Source organism: Alosa alosa, chromosome 13 (assembly GCF_017589495.1).
Source record: "Alosa alosa isolate M-15738 ecotype Scorff River chromosome 13, AALO_Geno_1.1, whole genome shotgun sequence".
NCBI classification, from domain to species: Eukaryota; Metazoa; Chordata; class Actinopteri; order Clupeiformes; family Clupeidae; genus Alosa; species Alosa alosa.
The window spans coordinates 235,149-256,428 of NC_063201.1; the positions used below are offsets into that span (position 1 = coordinate 235,149).

At 41.9% G+C, this 21,280-nt stretch overlaps 1 protein-coding gene across 1 annotated transcript; it reads left to right on the plus strand.

Moving 5' to 3' along the window:
• Positions 1-15,095: 15,095 nt before the first annotated feature.
• LOC125306023 (free fatty acid receptor 2-like) lies at positions 15,096-18,453 on the plus strand. The gene is made up of 2 exons (XM_048261159.1): positions 15,096-15,173; positions 16,894-18,453. Exon 2 carries the CDS (start codon positions 16,919-16,921, stop codon positions 17,900-17,902), a length of 984 nt encoding a protein of 327 aa, XP_048117116.1. The 5' UTR covers positions 15,096-15,173; positions 16,894-16,918; the 3' UTR covers positions 17,903-18,453.
• The last annotated feature ends 2,827 nt before the right edge of the window (positions 18,454-21,280 follow it).

A 21,280-nucleotide genomic window follows, 5' to 3' on the forward strand; every position in this document is an offset into this window, starting at 1 on the left:
ACACCTCTGTGTGTACACGCAAGGTTTTTTCTTGCCGGAGTCGTTAAAGGTGTGAAAGCGGTAAGAGAAAATCCACCCGGCGGTGTCGTGTAAACGGCCTCTAAGTTAACTCACAGAAAGGAGGATGGTGCTAGGCTAGTCACACTTCACACTTCACATTCATTAGGCATGCTAATGACATTGTAGTCTACAGGACAAAGTACATGCATTTTATGAAGTAGAATGTTTTTTTCCACCATTGATATTAGAGGGGGAATTAAACCTGTTGTTCTACTAAGTTGAAGCTTATAGCTACATGATTGATATTATGCCTTGGTTTATGCGATAGATTTAGATTTTTTTTAATTATTTGTGTTTGACAGAGCATTCAAGTTCATTTCATGGTAGTGTTTGTAATTTACCTAGTTTTAATCTGTAGCCTAACTATGTTTTTACAGGTGTTCCTGGACAGTTTTGAAACCGAGATGTCTGAACGCCTCAAATAATCAGCAGTAAAGGTAAATATTCTTCATCCAGGACCTTGTCCCATTACTCTTAAAGCATAACTCAAGCCAAAATGCAACCTAGGGTCTTTTTGTGAATTTACCTGAGTCAAACTTTCGTTTGAAAGCATAATTAAGTCAGAAGCGCCACCATTAAGCTTGACTGTATTGTCGTTTCTGGGTCAAATGCCATTTTGAATGGGAGTCGTAGGGGCAGAACTATTTTGATACATGATGATTTTGATTCATGCATCAAAATAGTAGGCTAGTGCCCCTATGACTCCCATTTAAAATGCCATTTGACCCGAAAACGATAATACAGTTGTATTGGAAACAAAGGAATCTAAGGTAATCAAATGCAGAAAACAGGGTGGTTGCACTCATATCGGTGCCAAGGTGCACAACGCTTTAACCCTTAGAACCCTAAGCTGTTTTTAGGGCATTTTCACTACCTTTATTCATAAGGATTTATTCTGGTCATTGTAAGTGCCACACACACATATTATATATTGTTATTTTTCAGCAGAGTCTAGGCTATCCAGATCTGCCATCATTTCATGTATTAGTACTAGCATTGATTTTTATTTTTAAAGAATTAAAATATAAAAAGTGTATTATAAAAATTCTTATATTTTGACATGTATCTCACCACAGCAAGCTCATAGCTCTACATGCATTTCATGTTTGTGTAGGGCTGACTGTCCTGAATTGGGCAATATAATTGCCATGTTGGAGGGATACTCTGGGGCTGAGCAATTTACAGAAATATGTGGTGTGTGATTTAAGGAAATAAATGCCATTTTTTATTAAGTGATGAAAATTGACTTTTCTGCGCTCCATATCTGTGACACGAACTGATCTGACCTGACTTGACCCGAGGTTGCGTGTTAGCCTGCGTGCCTATGTGTATGCACTCATAATGATTCTCAACTTTTTACTGGATTGCCATGAACAAAGTAAAGGCAAAAAAGGTGTTTCTTTGTTAAACAAATTGGGATGCAATGTGAGCCCTGCCATGCAGGAATTTGCTAGGATCTCAAAACCGGATAATGAACATGCTTTGCCATAGAGAAACACACGATAGCGCTGGATTATAAACATGCTTTGCCACAAAAAACAGACAAAAACGTGGGGTAAGTCCAGCTATATGAAGTTATTATTTTGCTGTCACTTCGTCTGTTTTATCATCCAGAAGGATGTACTTGGTATAAAATGATAGCTCTGTGTCTCCTCTTTCATTTGACATGCGTGTGGCATATCTAGCCGATCACGGGTCCGCGAGTAATTCAAACGAGAGTAATGGGTGTGCAGCGTTGGTTTGTGTACATGACGTTATTATTTTGCAGTCACTTTGTCTGTTTTCATAAGCCAGAAGGATCGATATACATGGTACCAATGGATAGCCCTGTGTCTCCTCTTTCATCTGACATGCTTGCCGTATCTATGCGATCACAGGTTCGCGAGTAATTCAAACGAGAGTAATGGGTGCGCAGGTGAACGCAGAGAAGTATAGACTGTAAATATGATGCAATTTGATTTAATTTCAAGATTTTTCAAAATGTTCATACTTTAACGTACAGACAAGTGGTCTCGTTGGAAAGCCCCACTTCTCCTCTGTCACGCAATAAAGGTTTCATCTCGCTGCGATGAACAGTTGCGGAGAAATGTAACAGAGAAGAGAGGGTGTGTTTTTTGACGCACTTTGCGTCAATCGGGGTTTAAGGGTTAAGGAAAGACTACCTGGCCAGGTCTACCCATACCAGGATGGCAAACAGATGGTGTCAATACCAATTTGACCCATAAAAAGTAAATGTCAAATAGGTACAGATAATCTGTATTAATCTCATCATTGCCAATGGATTTCTGTGTAAAATATTGTTTATCTTGTAAAATGTTGTCAATCTTCTTTCTGTTCACAGACAACAGAGACAAATTCTCTAATACCAAGGTCAATGCATTTGACTGCTGTCCAGCCCCGGGTTGCCACCGAAAACTTTATGCATCTTGGACTGGAAGATGGTGTGCTAGTAAGGAAGCTAGCTACCACAGCTTTTGCCACCACATCTCAGTGTTGGGAGGGAAGTTCACTCACTGCACAACTCTACCAGCTGTACCTTTCCTCCTCAGCCATGATCCGTAACCACCATGTTTTTCTTTCTGGGCCAGAAGACTTTGCAAACAAATAAGCAATAAATGATCATGCATTACAAATGTAGCCATGTTAGACTGTTAAGTTGTTGGCTTGTAGGCTGGGTGTCCAGTAAACAATTTCAAGCTTAGAGGGCAAATTCTCTCACCTAGGAGGGTAAACAACTTTTGTTTTTCATGAAATCTGCATTTTGAATTGATAGTCTACCAATGAGGCTGTAGAGTATCGCGACACAATAGTGGCAAAAAGCACTTGCGCGATGAAACATGCATTCCGGTGTATCATATTATATATTATTTCACACGTAGATATTAAATGTGTGCGCGCAAATTCTCTCTGCGCGTGTGCACTCAGAGGAACCTGCTCCCCAAGCATGGAAGAAAATGCTGCGAGCGAGGAGGAATCTGACCAGCGCTCCAAACAGCCACTCGAAAAATCTATGCATGTGAAATAATACAATACGCCCAAATCCATGTTTTATCGCGTTACCACATCCAACTTGAAAAGATATGCTCAAGAGATCCATAACTTTCAGAAAAATTTTTTACTTTTGTTATGGATGAATATTATGTTTTGTTTTCATTCATGTCAATAAAATGTTTTTGTCATAATCAAAGTGTAATTTGTCATGTAACAGAATAGGTAGGAGAGTACTAATAGTACAATTTTAAATCACACTAATATACAAAGACATTTTGAAAAGCCCAGCATTGGAGGGATTAATTATTAGCGAGAGGCATCTCCAGACTATTAAGAGCCAGGTCGCTGCACCGGCGTAGGTACGACTTGGACGCCAGGATAGATTTCATTGTTGACCAACTGCAAGGCTCTGGAAAGGATCACGGTTATCGGTGGATGTATACAAAGTGTATACAACACAGAATTCGTATCCGAAAAGAAGACTGGCCATATCAGTCCGTACGAGCCTGGGACAGCCCCCACAGCGCTCCAGTGTCTCCACGAAGTACCCCCCGATGACTATCGGGTCACTGTTGGTGCGAGCGGCCCGCAGCCACATGACTTTGCATGAGAACCCGTCAATGCAGCCATTAATGCATATCCCATATGGCTTTAGTTTGTCATATGAGTCTATGTGCCACACAAAGTTAGGTCCCTGAGCAAAATATTGCCTCCTCGAGAGACGTCTGGTCCGTCGAAGTTGTGAACCAACGGGGTCCAGCAGAGAGAGGAGGATCCTGACGTCTTCTTTTCGGATACGAATTCCGTGTTGTATACACTTTGTATACATCTGTGGAGATGCCTCTCGCTAATAATGAATCCCTCCAATGCCAGGCTTTTCAAAACGTATTTGTATTTCATTCCCAGCCTAAAATAACACTCTACCATACTATCCCTGTCCATTGTGTGACAGCGACTGTTCCTGTTTGAGGAGTTGCGCTTGATTTGCTCATCCAGCTGTCCAGTGCACAGCCTATAGGCCTACCTATTTCGTGGCCACAAATTACTATTTCGTGGGAACGAATTAATATTTCGTGGACACAAATTAGTACTTTGTGGGAACGAATTGCTATTTCGTTCAGAACAGCTGAAAGAACAGCTTTCTACTATATGGTTCAGCTTCAGAACCAACTTCTGGATGACATACAAATATGCCCTAGTTGTTTCCCGTTTCAGATCTATAAACTTAGGACCAAAAATGGTTTAAGTATAGTATAAGTAAATATACTCTTTTGATCCCGTGAGGGAAATTTGGTCTCTGCATTTATCTCAATCTGTGAATTAGTGAAACACACTCAGCACACAGTGAACAGAAGCACACACTAATCCCAGCGCAGTGAACTGCCTGCAACAACAGCGGCGCTCGGGGAGCAGTGAGGGGTTAGGTGCCTTGCTCAAGGGCACTTCAGCCACGGCTCACTGGTCGGGGCTTGAACCGGCAACCCTCCGGTTACAAGTCCAGAGTGCTAACCAGTGGGCCACGGCTACCCAACATCATCTAGGCTCTATCAAACCCTGTGCATTGTGTGACAAAACTGCAGTTTTTTTTCTGCAGTAGGCTACTGCAATATTTTTGTGCGCAAAATATTGCATTGTGCAGTACAATGTAGGCCTGTGTTGTCAGTCAGGGTGGACTTATTGGTCTTTTGTTATTTGCACAGCTTTATCAGAGCAGCTGTAGCCTACTATGCCTATTGGTATCGGTAGGCCTATACTATTGTTTACACTTTTTTGCACAGCTGTGTTAGAGCAGTCTGAAATTATTCTAATTAAAGCTGGTTGTGTTGTCATAAGTAAGTATAAGTATATATACTCATTTGAGAGGGAAATTTGGTCTCTGCATTTATCCCAATCCGTGAATTAGTGAAACACACTCAGCACACAGTGAACACAGTGAGGTGAAGCACACACTAATCCTGGCGCAGTGAGCTGCCTGCATCAACAGCGGCGCTCGGGAAGCAGTGAGGGGTTAGGTGCCTTGCTCAAGGGCACTTCAGCTGTGCCTACTAGTCGGGGTTCGAACCAGCAACCCTCCGGTTACAAGTCCAAAGCGCTAACCAGTAGGCCACGGCTGCCCCAACCCCTTTGTCATGTTGAGTGAATACGAAACACTTAGCTCTTTCTGTTTAAAATATTGATATCGTATATCGCCAATCAGCCCCAAAATATCGGGATATCAGTTTTGGTCCATATCACCCAGCCCTACTGTGATGTGGTCATGGCCCTGTTGAGGTGCAGAGGTATCTGTCTCACATTGTGCCTATAGACTCTACTACAAATAGTCCATTCAATGCGTAGTCTTCCTTCTGTAACTAAGCAATGAGAGGTACCTAAACAAACATTGAAAGTGTAGGTGAAGCACATTAGGCTTCGACTTCCTAAACATTGACTCACTCAACTTGAACTCTGCAAGCACTCTCTTTTGCCTGGAAGAGTCATCCAACTATATCCATAATGTCAAACTCACATAGGTTGGTTAAATTATTTGATGATGATGATGATGATGATGATGATGATGATGATGACTGTATTGTATGATATTCTCAGGGTCCCTGCAATATAAATGGTACGGACATGCCGGGACCCAGTAAGCCCATGACATTCTCTATTCCTGTATTGACAAGAAATAGAACACAAATGCATGGAGCTTATAGGGTAAACCAGTCTAATCTCCTACCCGTACCACATCAACCTCAACACTTACAGCAAAACTAGCACTCCTACATATCAGATCTCTTTTAAACAAATCATTCTTAATTAATGATCTAATTTGCACACACAACCTTGATGTTTTACTTTTAACTGAGACATGGTTAGATCAACCAAACAGTGCTGCTACTGTCATTGAATCAGCTCCCCCAAATTTCAGTTTTTTGTGTGCTACCAGAGCAAATAAAAAGGTGGGGGATAGCCACAATTTTTAAGACGCCTTTTTCAGTGCAATCAGTCGCCATTCGGTGACTTTACTTCATTTGAATATCTGTGTGCACGCATTAAGTCGTCTCCTCAGATTTTATTACTGACAATTTACAGGCCTCCAAAACATTCAGCAAAAGTTTTTCTTGAAGAGCTAGGTGAACTGCTATCAGTCATTTGCATAGAGTTTGACTGTCTTATTATATCAGGGGATCTAAACTTGCATGTGGATAACCCTGAAAACAATTACGCCAAGGAATTCATTGCACTAATCGATACTTTCTCCCTAACACAGCATGTACAGGGGCCAACACACTCTCTCGGCCATACCCTCGACCTTGTTATCACAAAGGGTCTCGATGTCTCTACAGCTGTTAAAGACCTGGCCTTATCTGATCATTTCTGCGTGTTCTTTGATGTGTCTATGTCCCCACACACTCAAAACACAGCTATGATGGTAAAAAGGAGAATCATAAATGATCAGACAAGTGCTCTCTTTGAGCAAGCACTTTCACTAAAGTCAAGTCAACTGTCAGACTCTGAAGACTTATTTGATCACTTTAATGCAAAAATGCCAAACATTATGGATGACATTGCTCCATTACAATTCAAGAAAGTTAAGGACAAACAGAAAGCACCATGGAGGCTAAATCCAGCAGTCAAACTTCTAAAAAGAGAGTGTAGGAAGACTGAAAGAAAATGGCGTAAATACAAACTTCAGATCCACTATGAAATCCATAAAGAGATGCTCCGCACATATAACTCTGAAATATGCAAAGCAAGACAGTCCTTTTTTTCTAACATTATCAATAGAAGTTCAAATAACACTCGTATTCTATTTTCAACTGTTGATAAATTAACAAATCCCCCCTCACAATTAGCACCTGAACTTCTCTCAACTAATAAATGCAATGAGTTTTCATCTTTTTTTAAAGGTAAAATTGACAAAATCAGACTCAACATATCTGCTCAATTACAAATTCAACAACCTGAACTTCCAGCAACAAACAGAGGGAAACTAAACTTAATGTCAGAGTTCAGCTTGATAGACTACGAAACACTTAAAAAAACGGTACAGAATCTCAGCTCTTCCACATGTGTCTTAGACACTCTGCCTACCAATTTCTTCAAAACTGTTTTTCATCTCATAGCGGCGGATGTCCTTCAAATTGTAAATGTATCACTGCTGTCTGGCACTTTTCCTAAGTCACTGAAAACAGCTGTTGTAAAGCCACTTCTCAAGAAGAATAACCTGGATGCCTCCATGCTAAACAATTACAGGCCCATATCCAATCTACCTGAAATCTACCTGGCAAAATTATTGAAAAAGTAGTCTTTAATCAATTAACCACCTTCCTAACATCAAATGGGTATTTTGATTACTTTCAGTCTGGTTTTCGGGCAAATCACAGCACTGAAACAGCTCTCATAAAAGTTTCCAATGACATACCAACAACACAGATTCAGGTAAAACATCAGTCCTAGTGCTACTGGACCTTAGTGCAGCATTTGACACTGTTGATCACAATATTTTACTACACAGACTAGAACACTGGGTTGGATTTACAGGCATAGTTATCAGCTGGCTAAAATCATATCTACAAGAAAGGAGCTTCTTTGTTGCCATTGGAAACTGTACCTCAACACCAACGTCCTTGACCTGTGGTGTTCCCCAGGGGTCGATCTTACATGTAGGGCCACTATTATTCAACCTCTATATGCTCCCACTTGGACAAATCATCCAAAATAACTTGATTTCATATCATAGCTATGCAGATGACACACAAATTTACTTAGCTCTGTCACCAAACGACTATGGTCCTCTTGAATCTATGTGTCAGTGTATAGAACAAATCAACACCTGGATGTCTCAACATTTTCTTCAGCTGAACAAAGAAAAAACTGAAGTAATTATATTTGGTAAAAAGGAGGAAAGTCTTAGGGTTGCCACTCTCCTTGACACAAAAAAGGGTTGAAGGCAAAGGATACAGTTAAAAATCTTGGTGTATTAATTGACAGTGATCTAAATTTCAACAGCCACATGAAAGCGACAAACTAAATCAGCTTTTTTTTACCACCTCAAAAAATATTGCCAGACTCAGAGGGCTGATGTCAAAATATGACTTAGAAAAACTCATTCATGCATTTATCTCCAGCAGGGTTGATTACTGCAATGGACTGTTCACAGGCCTTCCTAAAAAGACTATTAAACAGCTTCAGATTATACAAAATGCAGCAGACAGGATTCTAACAAAAACTAAAAGAACTGACCACATTACTCCAATTCTTAAGTCCTTGCACTGGCTTCCAGTAAGTCACAGAATTGACTTTAAAGCTCTATTGCTTGTTTATAAATCAGTAAATGGAGCAGGACCTAAATACCTGTCAGACATGCTTCAGCAGTACACACCTTCTCGTCCTCTCAGGTCCCAGGTGAAAAACCTGCTAGTAAAACCTACTGTTAGAACTAAACATGGTGAAGCAGCTTTTAGCTGCTATGCAGCTCAGCTGTGGAACCAACTTTCGGATGACATCAAAAAGGCCCCAACTGTAGCCAGTTTTAAATCTAGACCTAAAACCAAACTGTTCTCACATGCTTTCTGCTAACTGTGCCGAGTTACAAATTCTGAATCTGCCTTGATAATTATTCTACTTTATCTTTTATTACTTTTTTTTACTACTTTTGCCTTTGTTTTTTGCTTACTAATTATCCTTTATTTTTAAATTATTTTACCTTGTGTTTTATGTTTTCTTTTTATTATGATCTTTACATTTTAACTATTCTTTGACTATATTGCCTTTCTATGCTTTTTATTTGTTATTATTGTTTGGTTTTGTTTATGTAAAGCACATTGCATAAACTGTGTATGAAATGCGCTATATAAATAAACTTGACTTGACTTGACTTGACTAGGTTATGCAAGCCGTTTCTGTCACAGTGCAAGTTCCTGTGGCTGTCTCCCTCTTCCTCTCTAGACATCGCACAACGGTTACTGTGCTTCACACGGAATGACACAATGTTGTCTGAGGAGTACCTGACAGACGTGCGTAGTGTGAGAGTTTCAGGAGGGCCCTTTATACCAAGGGCCTGAGCTGCATAGTCAAGTCAAGTCAAGTCGGCTTTTATTGTCAATTTCTTTACATGCACTGGTCATACAAAGAATTGAAATTTCGTTTCTTACTTTCCCATGCAGACATAGACATACAGTACTTTAAATACAGACATCGACATACTATAGACATAGCCATAGACAATAAACATTAAATTTAAGTGCAAGACTGAAATATAGAACATGTATGTATCAAAATAGAAATATAGGAAATATATATATTATATTATATTTTATATAAAAAAATAGAGGTAGTTGTGTTGTATATTTATATAGTCTTAACAGTTACATGAAGTTTAAACTTGTGCTTGTGTGACCTGTATATTTACATTGATATGCAGTATGCAGTAATTTCAAGTATATCAGGCTTGATGTGAAGCAGCAACACGTTAGGGGCTGCGCAGTCACAGTGCAGTTCCACAGGGCGGTGTTGGGGTAGGGTAGACAGGATCCTAGTTTCCCTAGGTTCCTGGCTGGCTGGTGGGTGGGGGGCTGTCAGTGATGGGAGAGTGGGTAGAGTGTTCAGCATCCTGATTGCTTGGTGGATGAAGCTACTTGCCAGTCTGGTGGTGCGGGAGCCGAGGCTCCTGTACCGCTTCCAGAGGGCAGGAGGCTGAACAGTTCGTGTGCAGGGTGGGTTGTATCCTTGACAATCATTAGTGCTTTGGCGGGTGAGGCGGGTGGTGTAAATGTCCTGCAGGGAGGGGAGTGGTGCTCCAATGATCCTCTTAGCTGTGTTAACAGTGCGCTGGAGGGTCTTCCTGTTCTGATCTGTGCAGCTTTCGCCCCACACTGTGATGCTGCTGGAGACGATGCTGTCGATGGTCCCTCTGTAGAATGTAGTCATGACGGGAGGCGTGGCACTTGCCTTCTTCAATTTGCGCGAAGAAGTAGAGGCTGCTGGGCTTTCTTCGCCAGTGATGCTGTGTTGGTGGTCCAGGAGAGGTCGCCGCTGATGTGCACCCCCAGAAATGTTGTGCTGCTCACTCTCTCCACAGCATCTCCGTCGATGGACAGTGGTGGCAGTTGTTTGTGGCCTCTCTGAAAGTTGACAACAATCTCCTTGGTCTTGCTGACATTTAGCAGGAGGTTGTTGTCTTTGCACCATTTAGCCAGCAGGTCTACTTCTTCTCTGTAGTGAGCCTCATCGCCCTTAGTGATAAGGCCCACCAGTGTTGTGTCGTCCGCAAACTTCACCAGATGGTTGGAGCTGTGAGTGGTTGTACAGTCATGTGTTAGCAGTGTGAAGAGCAGGGGGCTGAGCACACACCCTTGAGGGGCCCCCGTGCTCAGGGTCAGAGTGCTTGAGGTGTTGTACCCGACACATACTGCTTGTGGTCTCTGCAACAGGAAGTCCATCAGCCAGTTGCAGAGGGAGGTACTGAATCCTAGCTTGTCCAGTTTGCTGATGAGTTGTTGTGGTATTATGGTATTGAATGCTGAACTGAAGTCTATGAACAGCATTCTCACATATGAGTCTTTATTGTCTAAGTGGGTGAGGGCTGGATGGAGGGCAGAGCAGATTGCATAGGCAGTCCTGATGGGTCCCCATAATAAATACAATGAAGTACAGTATATTCCAGACATTTAAAGGGCCCTCCCTCCCCTTGGGGCCCTAGTAATCAGAATTCGTTGTATGAAAAGGTATTTTAGACCATGCCTTAGGCCAGTGCCTTAGACCAGTGGTCCCCAAACTACGGCCCGCAGGCCGGATACGGCCCGCCACCTCATTTTGGGTGGCCCTCCAAAACATGTCCGTGGTATATAGCATCTGGCCCGCACGGGAGTACGACATCGTCAAACTATAACCTCCGTAATTTCCCCCATTCATTCTCTATGGCGAGTCTTAACAGTACACATGTAATACTCTTTTTGTCCACTGGTGGTTGTTTTGGCGCTGTTTCGCGTTTGCGATCGAAAACGGAATGAAATGTAGGCCTACCTGCAAACAATGTCAGATGCCTATGCTGATTGCATCAGTGCTCAAAGTATTCTAAAAGTTTATCAATTAATTGTTAATAACTAACTAACTTCTATTCAAGTCATATTTTTGGGACTTTCTGGGATAATTATTTCTATTTTTTATTCACTTGTTCAAATGTTCATACAAATTCACAATTCACAAAGTTCTCATCGGGTCAGTGAAAGTGGTCATTTCAGATGTTTTTGCCAGCACTTCATAAAACTCTCATAGTTTGAGAACTTTAAATTATTTGTAGGATATTGCTTGTTCACAACTTGAGCTGTGTAGGCAAAGACACAGAGTTCAGAGTTCACACATTTTGAATAAAATATAGTTTTGGGACTCCCTGCTAATACTTTTAGGAGTGCTTAAGTCTTTTTATTAGTATTGTTTCATTTGAGCTACATTTTACACTGATATGGCATGATGGCAGTATAAACACAGCTAACAAGGGTATTAGATTGCAGTAGCCTATGATTAAATGTAATGGAATATTCAACTAGGTAGACTGCTGTTATTCACAGTTCTAAGCTATTTATGGTTACTGATATACTCCGAGTCTCTGGCCCTCTCTTAGAGCCAGGCATAGTGAGCTGGCCCTCAGAAGAAAAAGTTTGGGGACCACTGCCTTAGACCATGGCTTAGGCCAGTGTTTCTCAAACATTTTCAGACCAAGGACCACCTGACCAATAAAAAAAAAGAAAAATCACAAACCACTTAGCTAAAAAAAAAACAGTAGACCTACTTAAACAGTATATTACACAATAGGCCTAGGCCAACTCACTGAACCACCCCTGCTGAAAAAAACAGCTAGAAACCAGCCTATGCTGGTAGCTGGTCTTTGCTGGTTTTCTTCCAGCTCTTGCTGGTCTTTGCTGGTTATCAAGCTGGTCAACCAGCAAACCACCTTTAGCTGGTCAGGCTGTTTTTTTCAGCAGGGACCTTACTTATTGTCTTTGCAACTGCTTATTGTGTCAGAGGATTCATATGGTTGAAAGTGGCATAGCTTACATAAATAGTGTTGCAGAACTGTTTGGATTTATACAAGTTGGTTCAATATTGCAAACAACTCATCTATTGTCCCTGCTGAAAAAAACAGCCTGACCAGCTAAAGGTGGTTTGCTGGTTGACCAGCTTGATAACCAGCTTTTATGACCACCCTATGATAGTTGTCCTGCTAGACCAGCAAAACTCTTGCGAAAACATACCTTCAACCTACCTGGTTTCTTTTGCTTGTCGTACCACCTCAAGCTGGTCATTTTAGCTGGTGTTGCTGGTCTATAGTGCTGGTTTAACTGGCCATGCCAGCTTATGTTGGTCATTCTAGCAAACCAGAATGACCAGCTTGACAGGCTGGTCACCAGCATGACCATCTTGCACCAGCTGTATCCTACAAGACAGGCTGGTCACACCAGCATGACCAGCTTCCTCAGATGGTCACGCCAGCATGTCCAGCTGGTGGCCTAACCAGCTACACCAGCAAAGACCAGCAAGAGCTGGAAGAAAACCAGCAAAGACCAGCTAAAACCAGCTACCAGCATAAGCTGGTTTCTAGCTGTTTTTTTCATCAGGGGTATTTTACCACGTCTGCTCGCGAACCACTTGGGATAGCTTGCGGACCACACTTTGAGAAACACTGCATTAGGCTAACCAGCTACGACTGCGTCTGCTCGCGGACCACTTGGGATAGCTTGCGGACCACACTTTGAGATACACTGCCTTAGGCTAACCAGCTACGACGTGCCTTAGGCTAACCAGCTACGCCGTGCCTTAGGCTAACCAGCTACGATGTGCCTTAGGCCAGTGTTTTTCAACCACTGTGCCGGGGGTGCCGTGAGAGATCATCAGGTGTGCCGCAGAAAATTACCCAAATGTCACTCACTGGTCCAGAAAAGCAGCTGTGCCTTAGGCTAACCAGCTACGACCTGGCTCATAATCATACAACATATCATTTAGAGTTAAAAAAATAACAGAAAATACAAAAAAAGTACCAATTTGACATGGAACTATACTCTCATTCAGGCGTAATAATCCAGTCACAAACCAGTTTGTCTGCTGCAGCTCAACCTTGTTGCTGGAAGTTAGCCTACAGGGACTATTTTCAGGTGCTGCATGATATTGTGCTGCTGTGCCCATGGTGTTCCTTGATTATTACGCTGGAATGAGAGTATAGTTCCATGTCAAATCAGCCTAGAAAATCGCCACGTTTCATTTTCCGTTGGTCTTATTACACTTTCTAACTTGAGAGGAGACAAGTTATAAATAGGAAAATTCCCGGAAATCTTGGTCACTTTTAAACGTGATGCTAGCAGGCGAGAAGCTAATGGTCTAATCAGATTCAATGATGCTAGGCTGGAGCTAAAACTGGTATTGCCAGACTCAGAGAACGACTGGATGAACTGGGGAAAGGTAAAAATCAATTGTGTAACTCAAGGGGAGGTGGAAAATGATTGCAATTCCCCACATGGTGGAATATCCCTTTAAAGGTGTGAAAGCAGTGAGAGCAAATATGCCTGATGGTTTCATGTGGGCGTGGCCATAGAAAGGCTTTCAAAACAGTTCAGCATTTGCATTGTAAGTGGCTATGCAGTTGTGTCTGACAAACGTGTATATTTTACCAAGGAAATCCTGATTTACGCAACAATGGAACCTCTGAGCATACTACTCTATCTTGCACAACTATTGGGTTTCAAAATATTAATAGTGTGTGTGCGTGTGTTAAGTAATGAGTAACTTTCCAGTTTTCCTTTTGCAAAATGCCTGATCCATGTGTTGACTCATCATAGAACTTCCAAATTCCAATAAAGAAATGATGCATTCCTGGACAGCACACTAGATAGACCAGGCTAGACTGGACTGGACTTTAGATTAGAACAAGCCCAGAACAGAACTGAATAGAAAAATGGAAGACACTCGCTTGTCACTTAATGCAATGAAGCATAAGAATTAACAGCAGGAGGAAGTGGATAGCAGTAAAAGCAGGAGGAAGTGGATAGCAGTAAATAAGCACAGGGGGGCAACGAACACAACAGATCACAGGAAGTTGTGGTGATCAAAGAGATATTCAGAGTAGCGTAGAGAAAGAGCCGAGTCATGACCTGAGTTTTGAACGATGAAAAGGAGGGGGGATGGGCAGTTTAACTAGAGTTCAAGTAGTTTTGAGCAGTGACTGAATTTCCTGCCACCCAAATAGTCAAAATGTGTCAAACATGAAAAGATTATGTGTGTTTGTCATGGACTGAAAGGACCAGTGATGTATTTAAAAGAAAGAGCAGACAAGTCATTTAGTTTATACAGTGTGAATTAAATGTGTGTGTGCATGGGTTGTGTGTCTGGTAAGTTGTAAGGAGGGGGGATGGGCAGTTTAACTAGAGTTCAAGTAGTTTTGAGCAGTGACTGAATGTCCTGCCACCCAAATAGTCAAAATGTGTCAAACATGAAATAATATGTGTGTTTGTCATGGGCTGAAAAGACCAGTGATATATTTAAAAGAAAGAGCATAGACAAGTCATTTAGTTTATACAGTGTGAATTAAATGTGTGTGTGTGTGTGTGTGTGTGTGTGTGTGTGTGTGTGTGTGCATGGGGTTGTGTGTTTGGTAAATTGTAAGAATAAGATTCTGTCTGTGTGAAAACGGAGATGATCAAAAAGATGAAACCAGGACTGCAGAGTGGTAGGCAAAGAGCAGGTACAGTGTCGGAAGATTCCAGATAGTACAGAGGACACGCCTCTCCTTAGAAAGCAACCTGTATTATGAACACATTTGTTGATGTGGACTTTTGTCATATGTCTGAACAGTCCTTAATGAAAGCTGAAAGGTAATACCATGTATTTTTTTATTCATGAGTTAATTAATACATGGCTTGCTGATTCAGGGTGATATTTAAAGTTTTTTTTTTTTTATGTATTCAAAGGATGTGATGCTTAGGGGTGGTCATTTGTGAATGCAATACCCTTTATAGTCCTACAATGTGGAAGTGTGTACACAGTGTGTGTGTGCATTGCTGCATCACTTTAAACTGTCCTCCCAAAAAGCACTTCCTACTTTGTCATCTTCACATCAGACTCGGTGGCTCTGTCTAACTGGTACTAAGGTAAGGTATAACATTTTCCTCTGTTGCATAGTTCAGTATGATATGTGTTGTCTTGATGAGACTTTGAAGCTAGAAAACAAATGTAACGAACAAATATAAGAAACTTGTTAAATTACATTGCAATGAATAATCATCTTTTATACTTTTATGCTTAGTGTGTCTATGCCAAGATGTAAGTATAGATTAAGTAATACTGGGTTCAGACACATAGTTATAAAGTCTATTTACATTTTTAAAGAGGTCTTGACCATGTCTTGTTTGTCATTCACAAATTCATGTCACTGCTTATAGTTCATAGTGTGACACAAACTATGCTTCCGAGCAATATTTGCTTTATTTGTAATTTCTCACATACACGTACTCACATACACAGACAAAACAAAATATTGTTTCTCATCAGTTTCAGGCAGTGTGTTTAAAAATAAACAGTAATAAATAGGCACTTAAAAACTAACAAACTCACAGACACACTCACACCGTGTGTGTGTGTGTGTGTGTGTGTAGCTCGACCCCTGGCTCGATTCCTAGATTTACTGCCTATAGCCTGTTGTGATGACTTGCAGTCGCATGTCCCCTAGTTTGTAACTGAACTCCTGTTACTGTGAACACTGAACGTAATGACGTCCTTAAATGTGTTTTGATTTCCTGAATTGCTTTGTGAAGGCGGATGTAACTTAATTACAATCCTTATTACAGGTCATTAACTGAAGGAAAATGAATCATTCATTTAATGGGATTTGGCATACAGCACATTGCATCTGAATATAATTACGTTTTGAATTCAGAACACATGCTAAAATTGTAACATGCAGGCCTACACCATGCAACTACAGCACACGCTTGCTGTGGACATGGTTTTCAACAAAATTTTGAAAACTATCTGTCTTTTGTGTTTTGATTTGATTACCTCCCTAATTTGTATACAGGGGGCCACTAGCCAACAAGGAAGAGTGGCACACACACACACACACACACACTCTCACACACACTATCACAAGACATAATCAGGTCATTTTAATTTCCATGGTGGTAATCAGTTATCTGTAGATGAAGTTTTCCTGTGGGCCATTTTCAAAACCAATGCCCATGGAGCTCAGCTGAGTGTTTCATTTCACACTCAAGGGTCATTGAGTAGCACTTTTATTACTTGGCGATAATGTAATCTGGGACATTGCAGGCAGAGAATTGAGGTAATCCCACATCTCGTCTAGTGTAGAAATTCAATTTCCCTACGCAAACGGTGTCCTTCACAGTGGAGTGAACTCTAACGGAAGGATTTGTGTTGTTCTTTTCTCTGCCTTCATGCACAGGTGTACAGTACAGTATGTGTTTGCGCATACAGAGCATTTCAGCAGAGAGGGACAAATGAAGCCCTGACAATGCCTGACCCTAACCCTGACCCTAACAATGCCTAACCCTAACCCTGACCCTAACAATGCCTAACCCTGACCCTGACAATGCCTAACCCTGACCCTAACCCTGACAATGCCTAACCCTGACCCTAACCCTAACCCTGACAATGCCTCACATAACTTTACACTGCTGTGATAGAAATACCTGCAAAGGAATTGAGTTTTGTGTATTTATAAATGTGGCTACTTTGTGTCAGGGATTGCTGCTGATGTGAAGAATCCTGTGGTCTGTGTGTTGCAATTCACTTGAGCTGAGAGGGGATGTTGGGTAACCCTTGATGACGTGTTTGTGTTTTTTCCTGCTCTAGGTTTTTGCTGTTCTAACTCGGCACGATGGAGATACAGCCCGACAGGCAGCTAGTGCTGGCTGTCTGCATCATCACCTTTGTCTTTGGGTTCCCGGCCAACATCCTGGCACTCTTCACCTTCATCAAGAAGGTGCGTCAGAATCCAACGCCCGTGGACATCCTTCTGCTGAACCTTACCGTGTCCGATCTGCTCTTCCTGGTGTTCCTGCCTTTCCGCATGAAGGAAGCTGTAGACGACATGAAGTGGAACATGCCCTACTTCTTCTGCCCGTTATCAGGGTACATCTTCTACACCACCATCTACAACAGCACCTTGTTTCTCACTGCCATCTCCGTGGAGCGCTACCTCGGTGTTGCGTTCCCCATCAAGTACAAGCTGAAACGGAGGCCCTTCTACGCCGTGGTCTTTGGGTTCGTGGCGTGGGCTATCTCCATGGCGCACTGCAGCATCGTCTACATCATGCAGTACTACGACCACACCAACAAGACGGCCATCGAGCCGTCAGAGCGTGACACGTGCTACGAGGAGTTCACGCCAGCCCAACTGAAGATCCTGCTGCCTGTGCGGCTGGAGCTGTGTATCGTGCTCTTCTGCATCCCCCTGCTCATCTGCTCCTTCTGCTACATCAACTTCATCCGCATCCTGTCCCGGCTGCCCAACATCACAGCGCACAAGCGCTACCGGGCCATTGGCCTGGCCGCTGGCACCATGCTGGTGTTCCTGGTCTGCTTCGGGCCCTACAACCTCTCCCATGTGGTGGGCTTCGTCTACTGGAGGAGCCCGTGGTGGCGCAAGATCGCCGTGCTCACCAGCACCTTAAACGCCTGCATGGACCCCTTCATCTACTACTTCTCCTCCTCGGCCCTGCGGAGCACGTTCAGGCACGTCATGAGGAGCATGGTGGACAGGCTGCACCTGTGGTGCTGCTGCAGGGCAGTCTACTGTCCCTTGTTGACCTGCACAGATGCGGACGAGCGCACACAAAGCTCCAACGATAGCTCACGCTAGGACTGCGGACGCACACAAAGCTCCAACGATAGCTCACGCTAGGACTGCGGACGCACACAAAGCTCCAACGATAGCTCACGCTAGGACTGCGGACGCACACAAAGCTCCAACGATAGCTCACGCTAGGACTGCGGACGAACACAAAGCTCCAACGATAGCTCACGCTAGGACCACATTTTTTCCTCAACTTATGGAGATATTTATCCTCTTGAAGGTCATATTATGAACATTTTACTACTAAGATTTCTAAGGGTTTGTTGAAGGGTATTGTATAATGTATAATGTAGAATTTATTTACCCTGTGTGTTCAATGGTTGTGCTGGCACAGTCATCCTGTTCTTGTTCTTGTTCTTGCTTGTTTATTTCAATAGTCTGTTAACGGATGTAGGACACCTTGCAACATGTGTTATGATCGCAGATTTCCTTCCCCCTACAGAGGCAAACACGGCCTACAAAGACTGATCATACCATATATGGTGATCCCGTACTCTGTTCTGAGTCTGTTGTAATTTTATATAATGAATTTATATCCATAAAATAACTTACCTAAATGTATGTCATGTTGTCTTATATCTCATGTTGACACTTATGTTAGGATACAGCATCTTTATTTTTAAATTTACAATTAAAATTTACACATTAATATAGAGCAGGTTACATTGCAACCGGAAAGTTTTCAGACCCTTTCAAGTTTTCCACCTTTTGTTATGTTTCAGATTCCTAAAATGGATTCAATTCCAATAACCATCAGTGCAGCTCAGTGCCTGGTTTCTTCCACACACATCGTTGGGAATTGTGGTCAAGTTCAATCTTTTTCATCGGTTTTCAAAGGTTTTTTTACTTGTCATGGTCTCAGAGTCGTTCGGGTGCTTTTTGGAAAACTCTCGGCAAAATTGGCTTTCATCTGGCCATTCTACCATAGGCCTGATTGGTGGAGTGCAGCACTGATGGTTGTACTTCTGTAAGCTTCGGTCATCTTCACAAAGGAACTCTGGATCTCATTCATAGTAACCATTGGGTCCTTGGTTACCTTGATTACCTTGGTTACCTGTCTGACCAAGGCCCTCTGTCTTGGATTACTCAGGTTGGCTGAGTGGCCAGATCTAGAAAGACTGTTGGTTTTTCCAAACATTTCCATTTGAGAATGATGGAGGCTCTCTCGGTACTTTCAATGCTGCAGAAATGTTCTTGTACCCTTCCCCAGATCTTGACACAATCCTGTCTTGCAGGTCTATGGAAAATTCTCTCGACCTTGTGGCTTGGTTTTCACTTTGACATACATCATCAACTGTGAGACCTAGACAGATGTGTGTAGGCACAGGTGGACTCCAATCATGTTGTAGAAGCATCTCAAGGATCATTAATAGAAATTGAATGCACCAGAGCTCAATTGCAAATGTCATAACAAATACTTATGTAAATGGGATATTTCAGATAAAATTATTTTATATATACATTTACAAAACACTTCAAACATCTGCTTTTGTGGAGTATTGAATTATTGTGATTGAATCCATTTTAAGATGAGTCTGAAACATAGCAAAATGTGAAAAACTAAAGGGTCTGAAAACCTTCCGGTTGCACTGTAGATAACATATGGGGCATTATAAGAGTTGAGATGACATATCCAGGGGCATTAGAAGAGCACTATACTAAGACTAAAATAGTATCAACTCTGCTGATAATGTTGTAGCAGATAATCAAACAACCAGGCAGCATGATTTTATTTATTTATTTGTTTTTATTTTTATTTTTTTATTTTGTCAATCAGCATCGTTTCTAGGCTCAGTGCATCTTTTCCCAGGTGAGATCATTTAAATGCACTTTCAAACAGAAGCAGAGACATCAGTACTCCAATCAGATAAGATCAGATCCAATTACTACCCTTTTATCTCCCTGCCAACCAGATGAATACTGACAAAAATACGATTTCACAAAAATAGTAAAATACTATTATGCTTTGGTCAGCAGATATAGAGTTATAGAGAAGTTTCACTTCTTTTCCGCATATTTCTTCCTCTTTCAAGCATTATTTGAGAGATAAATGTTCTCCAGCTTTTCTCTTTAGGCCAATTCCCCAGTTTGTCATTTTTTTTATTTCCCAGTCTTTGTCAATCGCTTTTGCGGTCATCCAGTAAATTTATCAACCGATTAAATCATCCAGTAAATTTATCAACCGATTAAATCATCCAGTAGTAAATGTATCAACCGATTAAATCATGTAAATGATTTTGCTGTCATCCAGTAGTAAATTTATCAACCGATTAAATCATGTAAATTATTTTTCACTGGAGTTATCATAGATATCCATACATTCATATGTGTTACCTGGGTCTCATTTCAATAAAAGACTTTTCTCCCACAGGATTTCTTCTGGACACATTCCTTAAGCCACGGGGAAAGACTGAAAGGCTTTATTGGAATGTGTTTTACATTAATACACTTTTCTGTCTCTGACTGAATGTGCAAGCTGTACAAACTCTGCTGTCATCATATCCCAGGTTTTACATTAATACACAGGATTAGATGTTAAAAAGCCCCTGCTCAAGTTTAACTTTAAAAAGCACACTACCCACAAATCCGCCAACAAATGGTCACAAGCACAATACAAATGGCCCATCCAACAGCAGTAGCCTATATAGTATGCGGCATGTCATTGGGGTTATCAAGTGGGCACCCTCATTCACCGATGTTTCGTTAAGTTAGGCCCACGACACCTCATGAAGGCTTAACAGTGAAACCAGCGTCCTGGAGACACTCCCCTCCATGCTGCCACCATATTACCACATTGAAATATCCAGTACCCAAAATACTCTTAACCAGCCCAGGCATGGTCAAGGTTGGCTAGGTTGGTCCGTCCTGTTGATGTGGACTGAACCATCGCCATAAAAAACCCTGGCCAACCAACCATCAACCTAGGCACAGCCCATCACAAACACAAAACAAATTAGCCAGTTAGCTTAGCCAGTTAGCTTAGGCCCCACCACAAACATAAAACAAATTAGCCAGTTAGCTTACGCCCCATGCTGCCACCATATTACCACAACAAACATCCAAATACCCTTAACCAACCTAGGCATGGTCTAAATTGGCTAGGTTGGTCCGTCCCGTTGATGCGGACTGAACCATAAACCATAAAAAACCTTAGCCAAGTACCATCAACCTAGGCACAGTCCATCACAAACACAAAACAAATGAGCCAGTTAGCTTACCTTAGCTTGCGCCCCAGGAAGGGTAATTTCTCCTTACCCACAACCATTCGCTTGCCCGTTCTGCTGCTAAAGACATGTTACTAACCACCTGCCTTAGACTTCGACCACAAATGCCCAATTCAGACAGCAAGCCAATAGCAGATCTGGCCACAAACCCACGTGCACC